This window comes from Populus trichocarpa, chromosome 8 (genome assembly GCF_000002775.5).
Source record: "Populus trichocarpa isolate Nisqually-1 chromosome 8, P.trichocarpa_v4.1, whole genome shotgun sequence".
NCBI classification, from domain to species: Eukaryota; Viridiplantae; Streptophyta; class Magnoliopsida; order Malpighiales; family Salicaceae; genus Populus; species Populus trichocarpa.
In genome coordinates, this window is record NC_037292.2 from 299052 (window position 1) to 314554 (window position 15503).

Consider the following 15503-nt stretch of genomic DNA (forward strand, 5'->3'; position numbering starts at 1 on the left):
GGGATGCCCTTTTAGAGAAGTTAAAACCCAAAAGACCCTAACATATTACCCAATTCTCAATTGAGTTTCAAAACTATAAGTTTTATCAATTGAGTCCCAAAGAGTTCAGACACACTTCTCAATTAGGTCTCCCGTCCATGTCCTTTAATTGTTTTGTCAAGTTTCTTCAAAACGAAGCCGCTATACCGCGTATAACATGTGAAGCATTAGGGATCCGATTGATAGATTGTACTGTCTTGGGACTCAGTATAGATTACGGACTATATTGAGGTTTAGATTTACTTTCACTAGATTTCCCTGGCTATATAAAGGTTAGGGATCCACAAGCTGTTTATAGGATCCTTGTACATGACAGAGGAAATGTTTCCAACAGTGAATCTTTAGGTGAGAGAGAAGAGGGCAATAGAATTTCGAGTGCCAGGTGGAATAGTCATCATCAGGATTGACACTTAAAAGGGACCATTAATCTACTACGTGTCATAATTGAAACCGTTGGATACACCATCATCACTAAGACACCAAATGAAGCACTTGTATTAACTTCTAATGGTGGGTAAAACCCATGAACGAAACATCATCCTTCTTTTCATCCTGTTAGTGGAAGCAGTGAGAAGGCTTGACGAAAAGTATCCTATTAACCCTCTCGGTTCATCACAGGTTATTGAAGAATAGATCTAACAAATGGCTTCCTTCATGCCTTGGTAGTCTCTCAACAGGCCAAAAACCAAATTTCTGATGCCATGGGCTGTACCATTTTGATTCTTCCTTGAGATAAGACTAAAACTTGGTTGCTTGCAATTATCAAGAGATTCTGTCTTGATTTGCAATTTCACGTTAATGACAATTACACCTTACAGTTTGATCACAGTGCATTTCAACATCACATTTTCAAACAGAAAAGGTAGGTCCTAGCCTATTTTTCAAAGCCGATAAGGATGACCGATGGCCATGCATGTTTGGAGAAGCTAATATGATGGCTGAATTTGTCATATGTAGTAGCCCTTTTGCCTTGCGTGTGTTTTGAAAATCAATTAGTGGCAATACAAGTCAAGCATTTGCAAGAAATTGTGCTTGCCATAAGAAAAAAAAAAACTTTTGCATTATCACGAGACCTGTGTACAAACTGCAGTCCACCTACAACAAGTCCTAGGAGTTTTTAGGACATGAAAGTTGAGGGAGAAAACGGGGAAAAGAAAACTAATGAGGTTATTTTGATGTGAATTAGGATACAAACTCAGCTTCATGCGGTTATTTCGCTTCAAGCTCAATAAAAAAAGCACGAAAGGTCGCATAAAGAGCAGCCCAAGTTTTATTTCTGCAAACCGTGCACTTGGCCTTTATTTATTAGTTTCCAAAGAGCAGCCTTGGCTTCCTCTAATGTTTCAACAGCGTGCCCGTCTTCAAATGATAGCCTCTGTATGTTGAACTATAAAAGAATAGAATACAAAATATAGTCACCAGCATAAGAACATAACCAAATATCGACTAGGAAATGTTCTTGAACGAAGGAATTACCTGTGCCCCTTGACGGACCCGAATATCAGTTCCTTTACTGTCTATTGATATAAAGGCAGCATCATCTACCTCTGTTTCAGATGACAGGAGCTCTTTAAGGGGTTTTGAGAAAATTGCATTAAGTTCCTGTAGCAAATGCAAATCCCAATACGGTGAAGCCCAAAGTACATGCTGGAAAATCTTATCATCATAGAGAAAAATGAATGAGATAAGCTCTGGACCTATAAACTCAGAAACATAAAGTTCATGTGATTGTCGGGTGACTTTTTGTTAAAAGAAATCTATTATCAGGCCAAGTAGCACTTGAGATCCATGAACGTGGAAAGTGAAGCGACCACCAAGTAAACAATAATTACAGACACTCAACAAAACAAAACGCTACAATCAATAAAAGCCAAGCTACTTTTTGGCACATTCAAATCTGACTGCATTCAGTTGCAGCCCTCAAAAACTGTGTTTAACATTTGCATAGCTATACCTACATGCATGATTTTTCTGTTTCACCATTCCCTTACTATGACACATTAACAGCCATATCAGTAATAGACCAGACTAACGTCACAAAGAACTAAGCTTATTATTCAAAGATGAAATTCAGTCTGGCTCCTTAGTGTAAAACAGCAAATCAAACTAATCAGTATTAGATATTTTCATCCTTGATCAGAGAACACCAAACAGAAACAAGTCCCAAATGAACTTATCAGACCATAGAGAGAATAAAATAAAAGATTAAAACACAATAACAGAACCAGAGACAACTTCCTTATGCATGTGCACATCATCTCTGTTGGAACTAATGAGGATTTTCAAGATCACCTTGAGATTTTGCTCCCCTCCGTCAACTGCAATCTTATCAGGCTGAAGGGCCTCGTATTCCTTGACATCAACCCAAGCGACAGTGCCAAAACCTCCAATAAAATATATGTCACTGGCAAAAGATTGAAGTTTTTAGACATTTGATCTTCTATCTTTAGATTTAAAGATGAGCTCATAACATAAACTTAGGGACTCCACCTAATTACGTGCAGTTCCTGCCAACAAATTTACTGAAATGTTGATTAAGATGTATACAATATACTAGAATGCCGAAAATGTTCATTAAGTTTTGTAAAGTTAAATCCACTGTTGAGTTTTAAGCCTTTACTCGCAAAAAAAGACATCTCAAACACAGAGCACACAAATATCAACTTCCTTATTGCCACTGTGCTCAATAGGCCACGAATCAACGAGCATGCAAAAGAACACAACGGTTTGCAGCTCATGTCATGACCATCTAACAAGAAGGGCAACAAAAATTGCCCCAAAGATGCCATCGAAATAAGAATTTTAAACCTCTTCTGAGCAAAACCAACTAAACCAACTCTGAGAAGACATATGCTAATTGTATTTCCAGTTTTACATGGCATGTTCTTCAACCCCTTTGAAGTTTTGGTTAAGCAAGCACAATGCTCAAAATGCAGTAGAAGAATTTGGAACTAATTTTTTTAATTAAAATTTGAAGCAGCTAATCTAAGGAGCTAAAAGCATAAAGAAAATCTAACCAAACCTCGATATGCAAGAAACAAACCTTATGTTTTGCATCCTGAAATAGTAGAAATTCCCCCACTGCTGGGAAGGCCCCTGTTGATGTTTTGCAATGTATTGCTTATGAGCCCACTCCTGGCAGATGCAAACAGATATTATACTCAACAAAGAAAAAAGAGAGATCCTCTAGAGTAACAAAAATGAAGAGATGATGCACATTCCCTACAAAAATTGGTGCTGATTCTTTAGAGAAATTTCTGTGTATCTCAACAAACTAACAACCCATTAGCAGGTAAGTTACAGCAAAGAATGATCTCCAATATTCAGGAGCACAAATACCAGAAGAATGCAACATACTCTATTGAAAGTACCATAAATGTCAAAGAGATCCTTATAGACACTACTAAGATGGAAACTGGTCATGTTGTATATACCCTCGGACGGTGCATGTAGAAAAAAAAAAGGAAAAGAAATCTAACCTTCAAGGGCATATAGCAAAACCATACTTTCTCAAGAACAGAGGGAGGATTACCTGTTGGTGTTCTGGGAGTGGGAAAACATCACCAAAAATTGTTACCCTTGCATTTGATAAGCCACTCCACCCCGGGATCTATGAAACCTAACTGTCAGTAAAGTTCATAAACGGAGAAAAAAACTACCCAGGATTTTCTAGAGTGAAAGAGCATGTACTAACCTGCACAACTAGTGTGCATCTAGGGTCTACTAGCAAATTCCTTGTGTGGATGGCCAATGGTGAAAATGAAAAAATAGGATCTACAGATTGCGAAAACCAAAAAGATTAAAAGAGTCAAATCATTTGCAGACACATGTACACACTATGAAAATCATTGTTAAATGTACAAATGAGTGTCCAGAATCGAGAGTTTGTGTCAAATTCTAGTCCAATTTGATTAGATCTTTTTAGCCAAACTAACTATATCATTTAGCAGTAATCAGTAAGAAAACTTGAGAACTTACGGCCCATTGAATCTGGTGCAAAATCTACCAAGGAACCAAATGGATACCCTTCTCTTCGATGGTGCATTCGAGACATTACAGTGCACAGATGAGCAAATCTAGCCTGAGTTATGAAGAAATATACATTCAGAATCATTATATTAAACACATGAAATTAGACACATTCTGGGCAATGACTAGGTTCTGGAGAAAAAAAACAAATGGTCATTACCTGCTCCATCAAATTGCGGACTGCTAATGCTGGTCGAGGTAAGCCATGAGCTGATGTTGCACTCTGCACTCCACCAGAAATTGGTGTTCTGAAAAGCCCAGCTCTGGCTCCCCCACCTGTTCCATTTCCATGGGGTACAATCAGAGGCGTCTCCACCTTCAGTATTTTCTCCGCATCCTTTTCACTACTTTCACTTTGATTTATGTTATCCTTCATAACATGAGATAAGCCATCACTACTAAGCCGAAGTAGCCATTTGATAAATCCAGTTATTGTCTACCTCATAGAAAAGAAAAGGTTCCAAAACATCATATAGGCATACGAAGACAACTCTGATCGAAGAGAAAGGAAAAAAAACCACACCCTCTACATTAAATGGAGAAACTGACCACAGGTTTTGCCCCCCAAACTTCCCTAACAGCCTAACAACTCACTATAATCTGCGCACAATAAAAAAAAAAAAAAATACACCGTTAAACAAGGAAACGAAACTTGAATGGACAGAATTGCAGATTCCAACCAGGTTAGTAGTATAAGAAATTGTGAGATTCTCAACCTCAAAATAATCTTATCAGCTCTTCAACCCTGTTTCCACAACTCCCTTACCACCAAGCATCACCTCAGCCAATCAAAAACCTCAAGAAAAAGAGCAAAGTTCTTCTCTTTTCCCTAACATCCTAAAGAAAATTCAACCCTTTCTTAAAGCTAATTTCTTTCCAATCTCAACAGTAAAAAAATTCTCTCTTTCCAATCCTGAATAAAAAACAAACAAGACAATCAAATTCTCTGACACAACATTCAACCTCAACTATTTTTCCCTTTTTTTTCCTGAGACTTCCTTAAACCTTGCAAAAACTTTCATAAATTCGTATATTGTCAATCTATCAACTCAAGAAATAAAGCATTCACCTTTATGACCAAAACAAGAAAAAAAAACATGATCACCTGAGGCAAAGAAAGAGTCTCATCAGAAAAGAAGGCAGACCCATTAGTTAACGGCCCCTGATCATCACCATCACCACCTGAAACATGACGTGCTAGAGCTGGAAGACGAAGGGAAATAAAGTGGGGATTTTGGGCAAATCTGAGAGACCCGGTCCGCTTGGTGTTGTGTAATTTGATAGAAGGGGGCAGAGGAGAAGAGGGGATGTTATTGAGAAGTGGGTATGTCTCTGGAAAGACTGAACTTGTCATCAGCATGGATTCCATTGGAGTAGGCAGAGATTAAGAGAGGAATGAAAGCAAGGGTTTTATGACAATCCTTCTGGGTTGTGCGGGGAGGAGGCAAGTGCATGAGAGGGACGGGAGATTTCTTCTTCTTTTTTTAATTATTATTATTATTATTAATTATTTCATTATGAATTATCCGTAATCCTTATTAGCCTAGAATTATCACGTGGGAAAATTTGGCAGCGGGAAGAACCGGTGAAGAGTCTGTTTGGTATTGCGGTAGCTATTGTAGTTGTAGTTTGAAAAAAATTGTTTTATAAAAAGTATTTTTAATTGAGATTGGTTTGAAAAAATAGATGTTTGGTTAAACTATGGTTGAACAAAAAGTAGTTTAATGTGTTTGGTTAAGAATACTTTTGAAATTGAGGTTATAGAATAATTTTAAAAAATATATATTAATATTGATGATTTTTAATTTAAATATTGTGAATTTAACTATTGCTATTACATCATGAAATAAATCATATTTAATATAAAATATTTTTATTATTCCATAAAACCATCTACAATTCCATTACGTACAAAATACATCCGACAAGAATTACAGTTTCCATAATTTTTTTAGCGTATAATAAAATTAGATAAAATATTATCAGGTATAAAATTCACTCTAAACTAATTTTTTTAAAAAAATATTAAAAAACTTACAAAAAAAAAACTACAGTGCAAGAGAATTGCATTGTTCACATGAACAGTGTACTAATGCACACTGTTCATTGAACAATGCAATTACATGAACAATGCAAGAAAAGCAGCCTTCAGCTGCTTCTTTTAGAGTGTGTTTGGTATTGCGATAGCTGTTGTGGTTGTGGTTTGAAAAAAGTTGTTTTATAAAAAGTACTTTTAGTTGAGGTTGATTTGAAAAAATAGGTGTTTGGTTAAAACTGTGGTTGAAATTGAGGTTGAAGAAAAAGTAGTTTTAACGTGTTTGGTTAAAAAAATGCTTTTCAAATTGAGGTTATATATATATTAATGATTTTTAACTTAAATATTGTAGATTTAACTAATGTTATTACATCATGAAATAAATAATATTGATATCAAATATTTTTTATTATTCCATTAAACTATATGCAATGTCATTACATACGAAATCTATCCAACAAGGACTATATTTTTCATGGTTTCTTAAGCGCGCAACAACAAAAACTGAATTTTTTAATTTATGTAGTGTTATTAAATAATAAAGATTGTGATATCTTTATTATTAGAATTGCGATCAAATTCCACAAATGTTACGTCATCATGCAATATCTTTCTAATTTATATAGTGTTATTAAATAATATTAAATACTAATTTTTCGAGTACAACACAATTTTTTTTAAAAAAATTACAATTTCATTACAGTACGAGTAAATTTAATTTACCTTAAACTAATTTTTTTTTTTAAAAAAATATTGTCCACGATTAACTGCACTGGTGTTGTTCGGGAAAAAAAAAACTAAACCTTTTCATTGATTTTTCAAAAAAAAAAAAAAAAACTGAACATTGTAATAGTGAAGCATGGCTCCACTGTTCCAAAAAATTACCATGAGAACTTCTCCATTCCTGCGGCTGGGCAGCAAAAATCAGTAGGCCCTACCAAGTAAAATCAGGTTTGCTTCCTTTACCAAACATCAAAATGTGTGGCTGCGGGTGAACCTCACCCGCAGCCACAAAACCAAACAGCATCTTAATCCCGTGTTTCAAACACAAAAATTGATGGGGCCCATGAACAGTAATCAATGATTTTTCCTTTACCAAACACTTAGCTCCTGCATTTTACTTTAAACATAACTTTTAACGCGTAAACAAATGGCCTCTAAACCAATCTAGAGGGGGGGTTTGAATAAAAAAGGGGTAAGAACCAGGATTGATTTTAATAATTTTTTTTTGTTTTTGGGTTGACTTTTATTCAATCTTTATCCCGAATCAAATTTATAGCTATCCTTATTAGTTATATCTTTAATCCCAATTAGTTTATTTATAATGTCATATCTTTACATACAAATGTAATTAAGATGGGTTAGTTAATTGAGTGAAGATCAATACAAAACACATTTACATTATATTAACTTGTAAGAATACAAACTGACTTCGTGTTTCAATTTTCAAATAAAAAGAATTCAGCTCTAATTTCCCCTACAAATAAATAAAAGAAAAAGATTTTTGGAGCCTAGAGCAGCAGGTGATGGAGAAGGGCAGGCCCAAACCAGTATATAAAAAAATACATCAGATATAACAAATGGACTGATCCAAAAGTGGGATTTTGTTTAATAGATTATTTGGGCCCAAAGAGTGGCCGTGTTTGTGTTCGGTCCAGTTGGTAAATTAATATATATATATATATATATATATATATATATATATATATATATATATATATATATATTGAAAGAAAAATGATAAAATAAAATAATAAAATGGCTTAAAACTCAAGTTACTAAAAACTCTAATGATGAAGACATATGATTCAATTATCAGAAATCATTAAAGTAGAAGCTTTGGCTGGGCTGTCTTGTCTTCAACCGCTGATGGATAATCTTGAGGATCCTTCCAGGCAGACAACAAAGATTAATATTGTTTACCTCCAAATATTTATTCCGAATTAATTTCTTAAATAATGTCAATAATCACTTCATGAGCTATTAAGATTTATATATATATCTTATCAAGGAGGCATCATTCACCGTTGCTATTCTAATGCTTTTTTAAATGATTCTCCGAGTAATTTTTATCTGAAAAAATATTAAATTAATGTTTTCTTAAATATTTCTAAATAGTTTTAGACAAGAAAAATACTTTCAAGTTTTTAAATTTAATTTCTTATGTTTTTTGGGGGGTTGATCTTGAAAGCTGAAAGCCCACAAATGAGCAAACTACAGAAGAAAGTGAAAAGAGAGCAGCAAACATTATAACTCGCAGAAAAGAACCACCACCCACCTCCATGTCTTTTTCTAAAATCCCTGCTGTCATCATGGACAACCTTGCTTCCTTGTTTTGAAAGGACCCTCCCTTTGCACAATCCCTTTGTTTGCTTTTCTAATTTTCTTCGAGTTCAAGTTTTTTATTCCTTTTTGCTAGTAAGTTGAGCAGTCCTAGTTCAACAACTTCACACCTTCCTCAAACCCTTCTTAGGTTCTCAAGTTTTCACCATGTATCTGCATTTTCTCACCTCCTAGAGTTCTCCCACATTCCTGTTTTTTGTTATCCTGTTCTTCACCGGTTTCCAGTTCTTTTTCAAAAGTTAATCCTTGAAGGTGAAGTTGGCATTGAGAAGCTGATGATCAAATGAGGACATCAAAAATTTCTTCAGGGAATTCAGGCTATCATGCATGGATTCTTGCTTTTGCAATGAGTCTACTGATACTGATTGCCTTGTCGAAGTCATGGTTTTATGATCACGCTTCTGCTACTGCAAGTGAGGATTTGCAATACTTTTCAGTGATTGTCCCTTCAAAAGGGCGGGCCTATCCTCCTGTTCTTGCTTATTGGATATGTGGTACTAGTGGAGATGGGAAGAGAATGTTAAGGCTATTAAAAGCAATTTATCATCCAAGGAACCAATATCTATTGCAGCTTGATGCTGAATCCTCAGATTATGAAAGGGCAGAGTTAGTTGTTTCAGTTCAATCTGAAAGTTTGTTTCAAGCATACGGTAATGTTAATGTTGTTGGAAAAGGTTATGCTATCAACGAAATGGGATCGTCTGCTCTTGCTGCCATACTCAACGCTGCTGCATTGCTTCTTAAGCTGAGTGCAGACTGGGATTGGTTCATCAATTTAAGTGTCTCAGACTATCCTCTAGTGAGTCAAGATGGTAAATGCTACTTGCAATATTTTCTAGCAATTTAGCTTTGTGATGCCAATGTCCACGGCATTTGTTAATAATAAATATTTCTGGGCAGATCTCCTCCATGCCTTCACTTCCTTGCCAAGAGATCTCAACTTCATCAACTATACTAATGACACTGCGAAAAACGAGTAAGCATGAGCCATTTTTCATCCTGCAATTTCTTTACTTTATAGAGAGAAGAAGTTCAAGGTAACCTGATTGATTTAAAGAAGCAATGGCTGTTGAATTGATTTGGTGCAGGATACACAAGATTAACCAAATTGTTGTAGACCCCAGCTTACATCTTCAGAAGAGTAGCCACCTTTATTACGCTGTTGAGACTCGAACAACACCTGATGCTTTCAAGATATTTGGAGGTCAGTTTCCCTTACAACTCAAAGGGCATATCTTAAAGACATCACTTGTTGTAAATGCTTGTTTGTCTACCAGGTTCACCCTGGCTGGTTCTTACAAGAGCTTTCATGGAGTACTGTGTCCAAGGATGGGACAACCTTCCAAGAAAACTACTAATGTACTTCAGCAACACGGCATCCCCACTTGAATCGTATTTCCACTCTGTCCTCTGCAACTCTCCTGAGTTTCAAAACACAACAGTAAGCAATGATTTAAGGTACAATATTCTGGAAACTACTACAGATGGGGAATCACCTTATGACAAAATGCTAAATGGTGGAGCAGCATTTGCAAGGCCATTTAAAGAAGATGCTGCTGCACTAAACATGATAGATGAGAATGTCTTGAACCGTGAACCCAATGGATTGGTGCCTGGAAAATGGTGCTTAGACCAAGGTATGAACAAGAGCTCAGAGGCATCAAAGCCTCCAGGGGAGGATTTGTGTTCAACTTGGGGTAACATTAATGATGTCAAGCCAGGATCTTATGGTATCAAGCTTGCATTTTTATTGTCTAAGATTGCCGGTGAAGAGAAATTGACAACTAGTCAATGCCTTCAAGCTACACAAATGGGGTCATCATAGAACCAAGCATACATCCTTGTGTGGATAATTTTTTTCTTTTAATCGAAAACTATAGGTTAAATCAAGCTTCTTAGCCATATGAATCCTTTGCTAAATGCACTATAAAGGCGTACTTGCTTGTTAGAACAAAAGCTAGAAGCACCCAGTGATATATTGTACATACATTCACATTTTATCGAGGATTTCTACAATAAACTCATTGTTTTTCCCTTATCATTTATAGCATGCTTGATATGATATTTTTCATGAGATATACTTTTTATTACAAGATTGAATTGGGGTAAAGAAGTTTTTAGTCTTTGATTTCCACAATAAGGGCATTTGGTTTTCGGTTCTTCTTAACACGGTGTGGTTACTAAACTACTTTTAGATTCAGATAATCTATAGCTAAAATTGAGAGGTTTTTTATTAATATTGTGTGCTAGCATAATCCCGTCCTTTCATAGGAGGATGATTTATAAGAGGAATGATAAAGCCGATCTGTTGGTTAAGTTATACTTGTCTTTCTTCACACTTACAGTAAATTGATTAAGCTGTGTCCAAAGACAAGTAAGAAGACTGAAAAGTCTATAATCCAACCGGATCAAGTTTTATTGGTATTATCAAGGAGAAAATACATGATGATCTCGTCAACCGATACCTGCCCGAAGTCTCCACCATTCCCTTAAACCAAGGGATGAAGTGGGTTCCGACCTGGAAGTCATTACCAACATTCAAACAAATGAATGACCTGTTGAGACAGAACGCAGGAGAGCAAGGAATTGGTTTTCCTTTCAAGGGTAGTTTAAAGTCTTGCTTTCCTGCCATATTCTTTGAATTATCAGCTTATACTTTCCTCCTTGAGTTTATACACTCTCGGGGGGAGCAGTGGTCATAGATATTCTCTAGTCCGAGGGAAATTTGATTTTTGTACAAATTAAATTTTAAAAAAATGTTTATGCATCGCACGCACCAACATATGGGTATATACACCCTTCGAACGGTTTGTGCAGCATTTCTTAGTAGTCAAACACCATATTTGAGGCTACACTCGATGCGTTTCGCCATCCCCTTTCATAGTGATCCAACACATATAGCTGCTAGACATGTTATGGAGCTTTAAAAATATTTTTTCTTTCCCCCCTCTTTTCTCTCTCTTCCACCTTAAATAATGAGTTTTCCTTCCCAAAAATCAGAAGAGTGTGTAATTTGTTAAGTTTATCATATTTTCTCCTTATTCTTTTAATTATATCGAACTTTATTTTTTTTCAATTTCATCATTTGACATTTGATTTTTAAATCAAACGCGTGCTCTTATTTTATGATGTTTCAGGTTTGACTTTTAATGTTTTGATTTCTAATTTAGATTCTTGCCTCTTTTATTAAATTTTAATTTATTTCCAATCTCATTCTTGAATCCATGACCTTATTTTTTAATTTTTGTGGTCCCCATTCTTTTTATTTTTATTTTTATTTTAGATTCTTTTGTGAATTTGGTTTTTTTTTTTCAGTTTTGCCCTTCAATTCAATATTTGATGATATTTAAAGTTTGACTTTCAATGTTTTGATTTCTAATTTTTACTTTTAGCTATTTTATTAAATTCTAATTTGTTTTCAATTTCATTCTTAGATCCATAATCTTGATTTTTTATTTTTAATTTTAATTTAGTTCTTATTATTTTAATTTTTTTTTTAATTTATTAATTTTAATTTTTTTTAATTTTATCTTTTAAATTAAATTTTAGTTTGTCCTAATTTGTTTTTTCAAATGAGATCTAATTACTGAACAAATACCTTCGTCCACTAACTGCGGGCCACTAAAAACATAAAATGGAAGCTTTTAGTATGATCCACCGGTTTACCAAACGGGCCTCTCAAAAAAGGACATTGATTTACATTTATTCCATTGACGGGCCAAAGCCCAAGTGCCGAATAGAAGCTCGGACAACAATTTTGTTCAACGTGCCTTCTATTTTTTAATCTCATTTCGTCCCTTTACTTTAATACATTCTAATATGATCCATATGTTCAATTTACTTTTAATTCTTGACATGTCAGAAAAAAATGGAAGGTTATATATTAGATGTCAGGAAACATTTTTATGAGGAGATGGACCAAATTAAAAAACAAGTGTAGTAGAGATTCAATAATAAGAAATGGTCAATATTACAGGGACCAAATATAATCCTTAAAAAAGTAGTGTAAATGAGGGGCAGTTTTAAAAGAAGAAGAAGAAGAAGAAAGACAAATCCTCTCTTTAGGTGGAAGTGGAGTCCTGAAGCAAATGCAATTCTATCAGTCTATAAATACCAAGTGAAGAGGCGAAGGTGAGAGGGAGGGCAAAGGCCGGTGGGGTTTTGATAATTTCTTCTTCTACTTCTCTAAGTATATAATATAATCTTTGTTCCTCCTCCTCCTTCTTCCGTTTGAGCTTCCTCTGCATCTTCCATGCAATTCACGTACCCCCATCAAACCAAGCTCCGCCATTTGTATTAGACACCTCTGACTCGCTCTCTCGGAAACCTGCTCTTGTGACTCGGGTTCGGGATCTTGTGAGGCTAAAGGTACTCGTTTCACTGTTTTTTGTCTCTGTGTTTTTAGGCCTTATGGTGCTGTTGTCTGGGTCTGGTGCTGTTTTCTGAAATGTAGCAACGTGGATAATGTTTTGACAAGAATTTGATTCCTTTTTTTGTTTTTGGCTTACTCGTGATTCTGATTTTTGTGGTTTTGTTTGATCTTTGAAAGAATTTTTAAAGCCATTTTTACGATTGGTTAAATTATTAATTCAGAGTTATCCTTTTTTTTTTTTTTTATGTTAGATCTTGTGTGTATGTACTACTTCAGTTTATATTATATTAAGATTTGTTGTTTTAGTAAGATTTAGTCCTATTTAATGTGTACGATCAGTCTCAATGTAAAATCCACTTAAAACAAGAAAGGACGAATCATGTTGAAAGATTTTGTCTCTATGAGGACCCCCTTTTGACATTTCTGCTGTTCTTCATGGTTTAAATGATGGAATGCTCTCTTCTTTTTTATCCAATGATGCATCCGACTCGGTAAAGGTCAGGCTTGCGGATGAGTTGATTGATGAAACAAGTTTTTTAAATTTTCGAGGGCTAGAATGTTAACATCTTTTTTAGCTGAATGCTGTAGCAAATCTATTTCGCAGTCGGTCGGGATTGACTCTTTCGAGTATGATTTCTGGGGTTTAATGCCCTAAGTACTCACCTGGCTTCTCATTCTAGTGTAATCATTTTAAAAGCTTTTTTCCCCATCATGGTTCTAATTTATAAACTACTGAATATGGTGACTCTTGCTACTCATCACATCACATAAAAAAAAGCAGGCAAAATGGCAGAAAAAGGATTTTCTTGGGTAGCTTTGTTTGTTGGAGTGCATTTGACAGTTATGCCATAACACTAGTTAGAGAACGAAACAGTCATAAATTGTATTCTGTTACTCTTGGTTAGACTGCTTGCCGCCTGGTTTCTGAACATGTAATTTGCAGGGAAAGCAGGGAGCTTGTCAGAATGAAGGCACTGATCCTTGTTGGAGGGTTTGGAACACGGTTGAGGCCGTTGACTCTCAAACACCCTAAACCACTTGTTGAGTTTGCTAACAAACCTATGATCCTGCATCAGGTATAAAATCTTGAGCATTGCCTTTGTTGATATAACATAATTGGACTCGTGTTGGATGCTGTCTTTATGGTTAACTGCTTCCTCTGTCGATTTCCACGATTAAGAAACAACTTGTTTTAAAACCCAGGTGCTAGAAGAATTTAAACACTTGTCCGTGTATAATGGGCCGTCACAATTCCATGCTCTGTCAATCTCATATCCACTTATTGATTCTTTGAATTGTTTGCAGATAGAGGCTCTCAAGGCTATTGGAGTGACTGAAGTTGTTTTGGCTATCAACTACAAGCCCGAGGTATGAACAGGCAGCCTGCTTTTCACCACTATCAACTTTTATTAAAAATTAACAAACTGTGCTCTTCCCTGCAGGAGATGATGAACTTCTTGAAGGATTTTGACACGAAGCTTGATATTAAGATCACTTGCTCACAAGAGACCGAGCCGCTCGGCACTGCTGGTCCTTTGGCACTAGCAAGGGACAAACTAATCGATGATTCTGGCGAACCGTTTTTTGTTCTCAATAGTGATGTCATCTGCGAATACCCACTCAAGCTGATGATAGAATTCCACAAAGCCCATGGTGGAGAGGCTTCCATAATGGTGACCAAGGTAACACCTATCGGTTATCAATTTACCTTCGTCAGTTTTTCTTGGAGACGTGAAACTAAACTAACCTTAAAAATGTCGACAACCGTTTCTCTCTATTATGCTGTAGGTGGATGAGCCATCAAAGTATGGTGTTGTGGTTATGGAAGAATCCACGGGAAAAGTTGAGAGATTTGTGGAAAAACCAAAAGCATTTGTTGGTAACAAAATCAATGCTGGAATTTATCTGTTGAACCCATCTGTTGTTGATAGAATTGAACTGAGGCCCACCTCAATTGAGAAAGAGGTCTTCCCGAAAATAGCGGCAGAGAAGAAGCTCTATGCAATGGCGCTTCCAGGATTTTGGATGGACATTGGTCAGCCAAGGGACTATATTACAGGCCTAAGACTCTACCTAGATTCCCTTAGAAAAAAATCCCCATCTAAGTTGGCCACTGGTCCCCATATCATGGGAAATGTTTTGGTGGATGAGACTGCGGAGATTGGAGAGGGTTGTTTGATTGGACCTGATGTTGCAATAGGACCAGGATGTGTTGTCGAGTCAGGAGTTAGACTCTCTCGTTGCTCTGTGATGAGTGGAGTTACCATCAAGGAGCATGCTTGCATATCTAGCAGTATCATCGGGTGGAGCTCCACAGTGGGGCAAGGGGCCTGCGTAGAGAAGACAGTCCTTGGAGAAGCTGTCCATGTAAAGAAGACAAGCCTTGGAGAAGTTGTCTATGTGTGTGACGATGTTTACAGCAATGGAGGTGTGGTTTTACCTGGCAGAGAGATCGAGTCGAGCAATTTGAAGCCGGAGAGTAATGTTAGGGTTTGGGATTAAGATTTGTTGACTACGTTTAGACCCTTCGGGGGTTGTTACAAGCCATTGCGTCTGGAAAACCAAATGTTTTCGATCTTTTTCCTTCATTTCTCTTCTAAACAAGTGTAAAAAAGTCAGTTTCACAGGCCAGTGTTGCAGTATTGTTTCTGCTACAAATTTCGTCTCAGGATTCACTATGTGATC

At 36.0% G+C, this 15503-nt stretch overlaps 3 protein-coding genes across 5 annotated transcripts; 2 read left to right on the forward strand and 1 right to left on the reverse strand.

The window, feature by feature from the left end:
• Positions 1-1077: 1077 nt before the first annotated feature.
• On the reverse strand, positions 1078-5556 carry LOC7490851 (uncharacterized). Of its 3 annotated transcripts, none has more exons than XM_002311870.4 (9): positions 5174-5552; positions 4229-4504; positions 4018-4120; positions 3734-3813; positions 3572-3649; positions 3083-3174; positions 2332-2443; positions 1516-1641; positions 1078-1426 (listed from the first exon to the last, which is right to left on the reverse strand). In XM_002311870.4, exons 1-9 carry the CDS (start codon positions 5435-5437, stop codon positions 1310-1312), a joined length of 1248 nt encoding a protein of 415 aa, XP_002311906.1. In that variant the 5' UTR covers positions 5438-5552; the 3' UTR covers positions 1078-1309. The 3 variants fall into 3 exon arrangements, 2 of the variants coding, with proteins under 2 accessions (XP_002311906.1, XP_024462205.1); XM_024606437.2 differs by having other exon boundaries at positions 4229-4438; positions 5174-5550; XR_008059823.1 differs by having other exon boundaries at positions 1188-1426; positions 1516-1736; positions 5174-5556.
• A 2842-nt stretch (positions 5557-8398) lies between these two features.
• On the forward strand, positions 8399-10484 carry LOC7490852 (beta-glucuronosyltransferase GlcAT14A). The gene is made up of 4 exons (XM_002310896.4): positions 8399-9258; positions 9347-9422; positions 9535-9650; positions 9724-10484. Exons 1-4 carry the CDS (start codon positions 8730-8732, stop codon positions 10269-10271), a joined length of 1269 nt encoding a protein of 422 aa, XP_002310932.4. The 5' UTR covers positions 8399-8729; the 3' UTR covers positions 10272-10484.
• Positions 10485-12525: 2041 nt separating this feature from the next.
• On the forward strand, positions 12526-15476 carry LOC7497784 (mannose-1-phosphate guanylyltransferase 1). Its single transcript, XM_002310897.3, has 5 exons — positions 12526-12814; positions 13762-13894; positions 14124-14186; positions 14261-14500; positions 14607-15476. The coding sequence occupies exons 2-5, from the start codon at positions 13784-13786 to the stop codon at positions 15318-15320; spliced, it is 1128 nt and encodes a 375-aa protein (XP_002310933.1). The 5' UTR covers positions 12526-12814; positions 13762-13783; the 3' UTR covers positions 15321-15476.
• Positions 15477-15503: the final 27 nt, after the last annotated feature.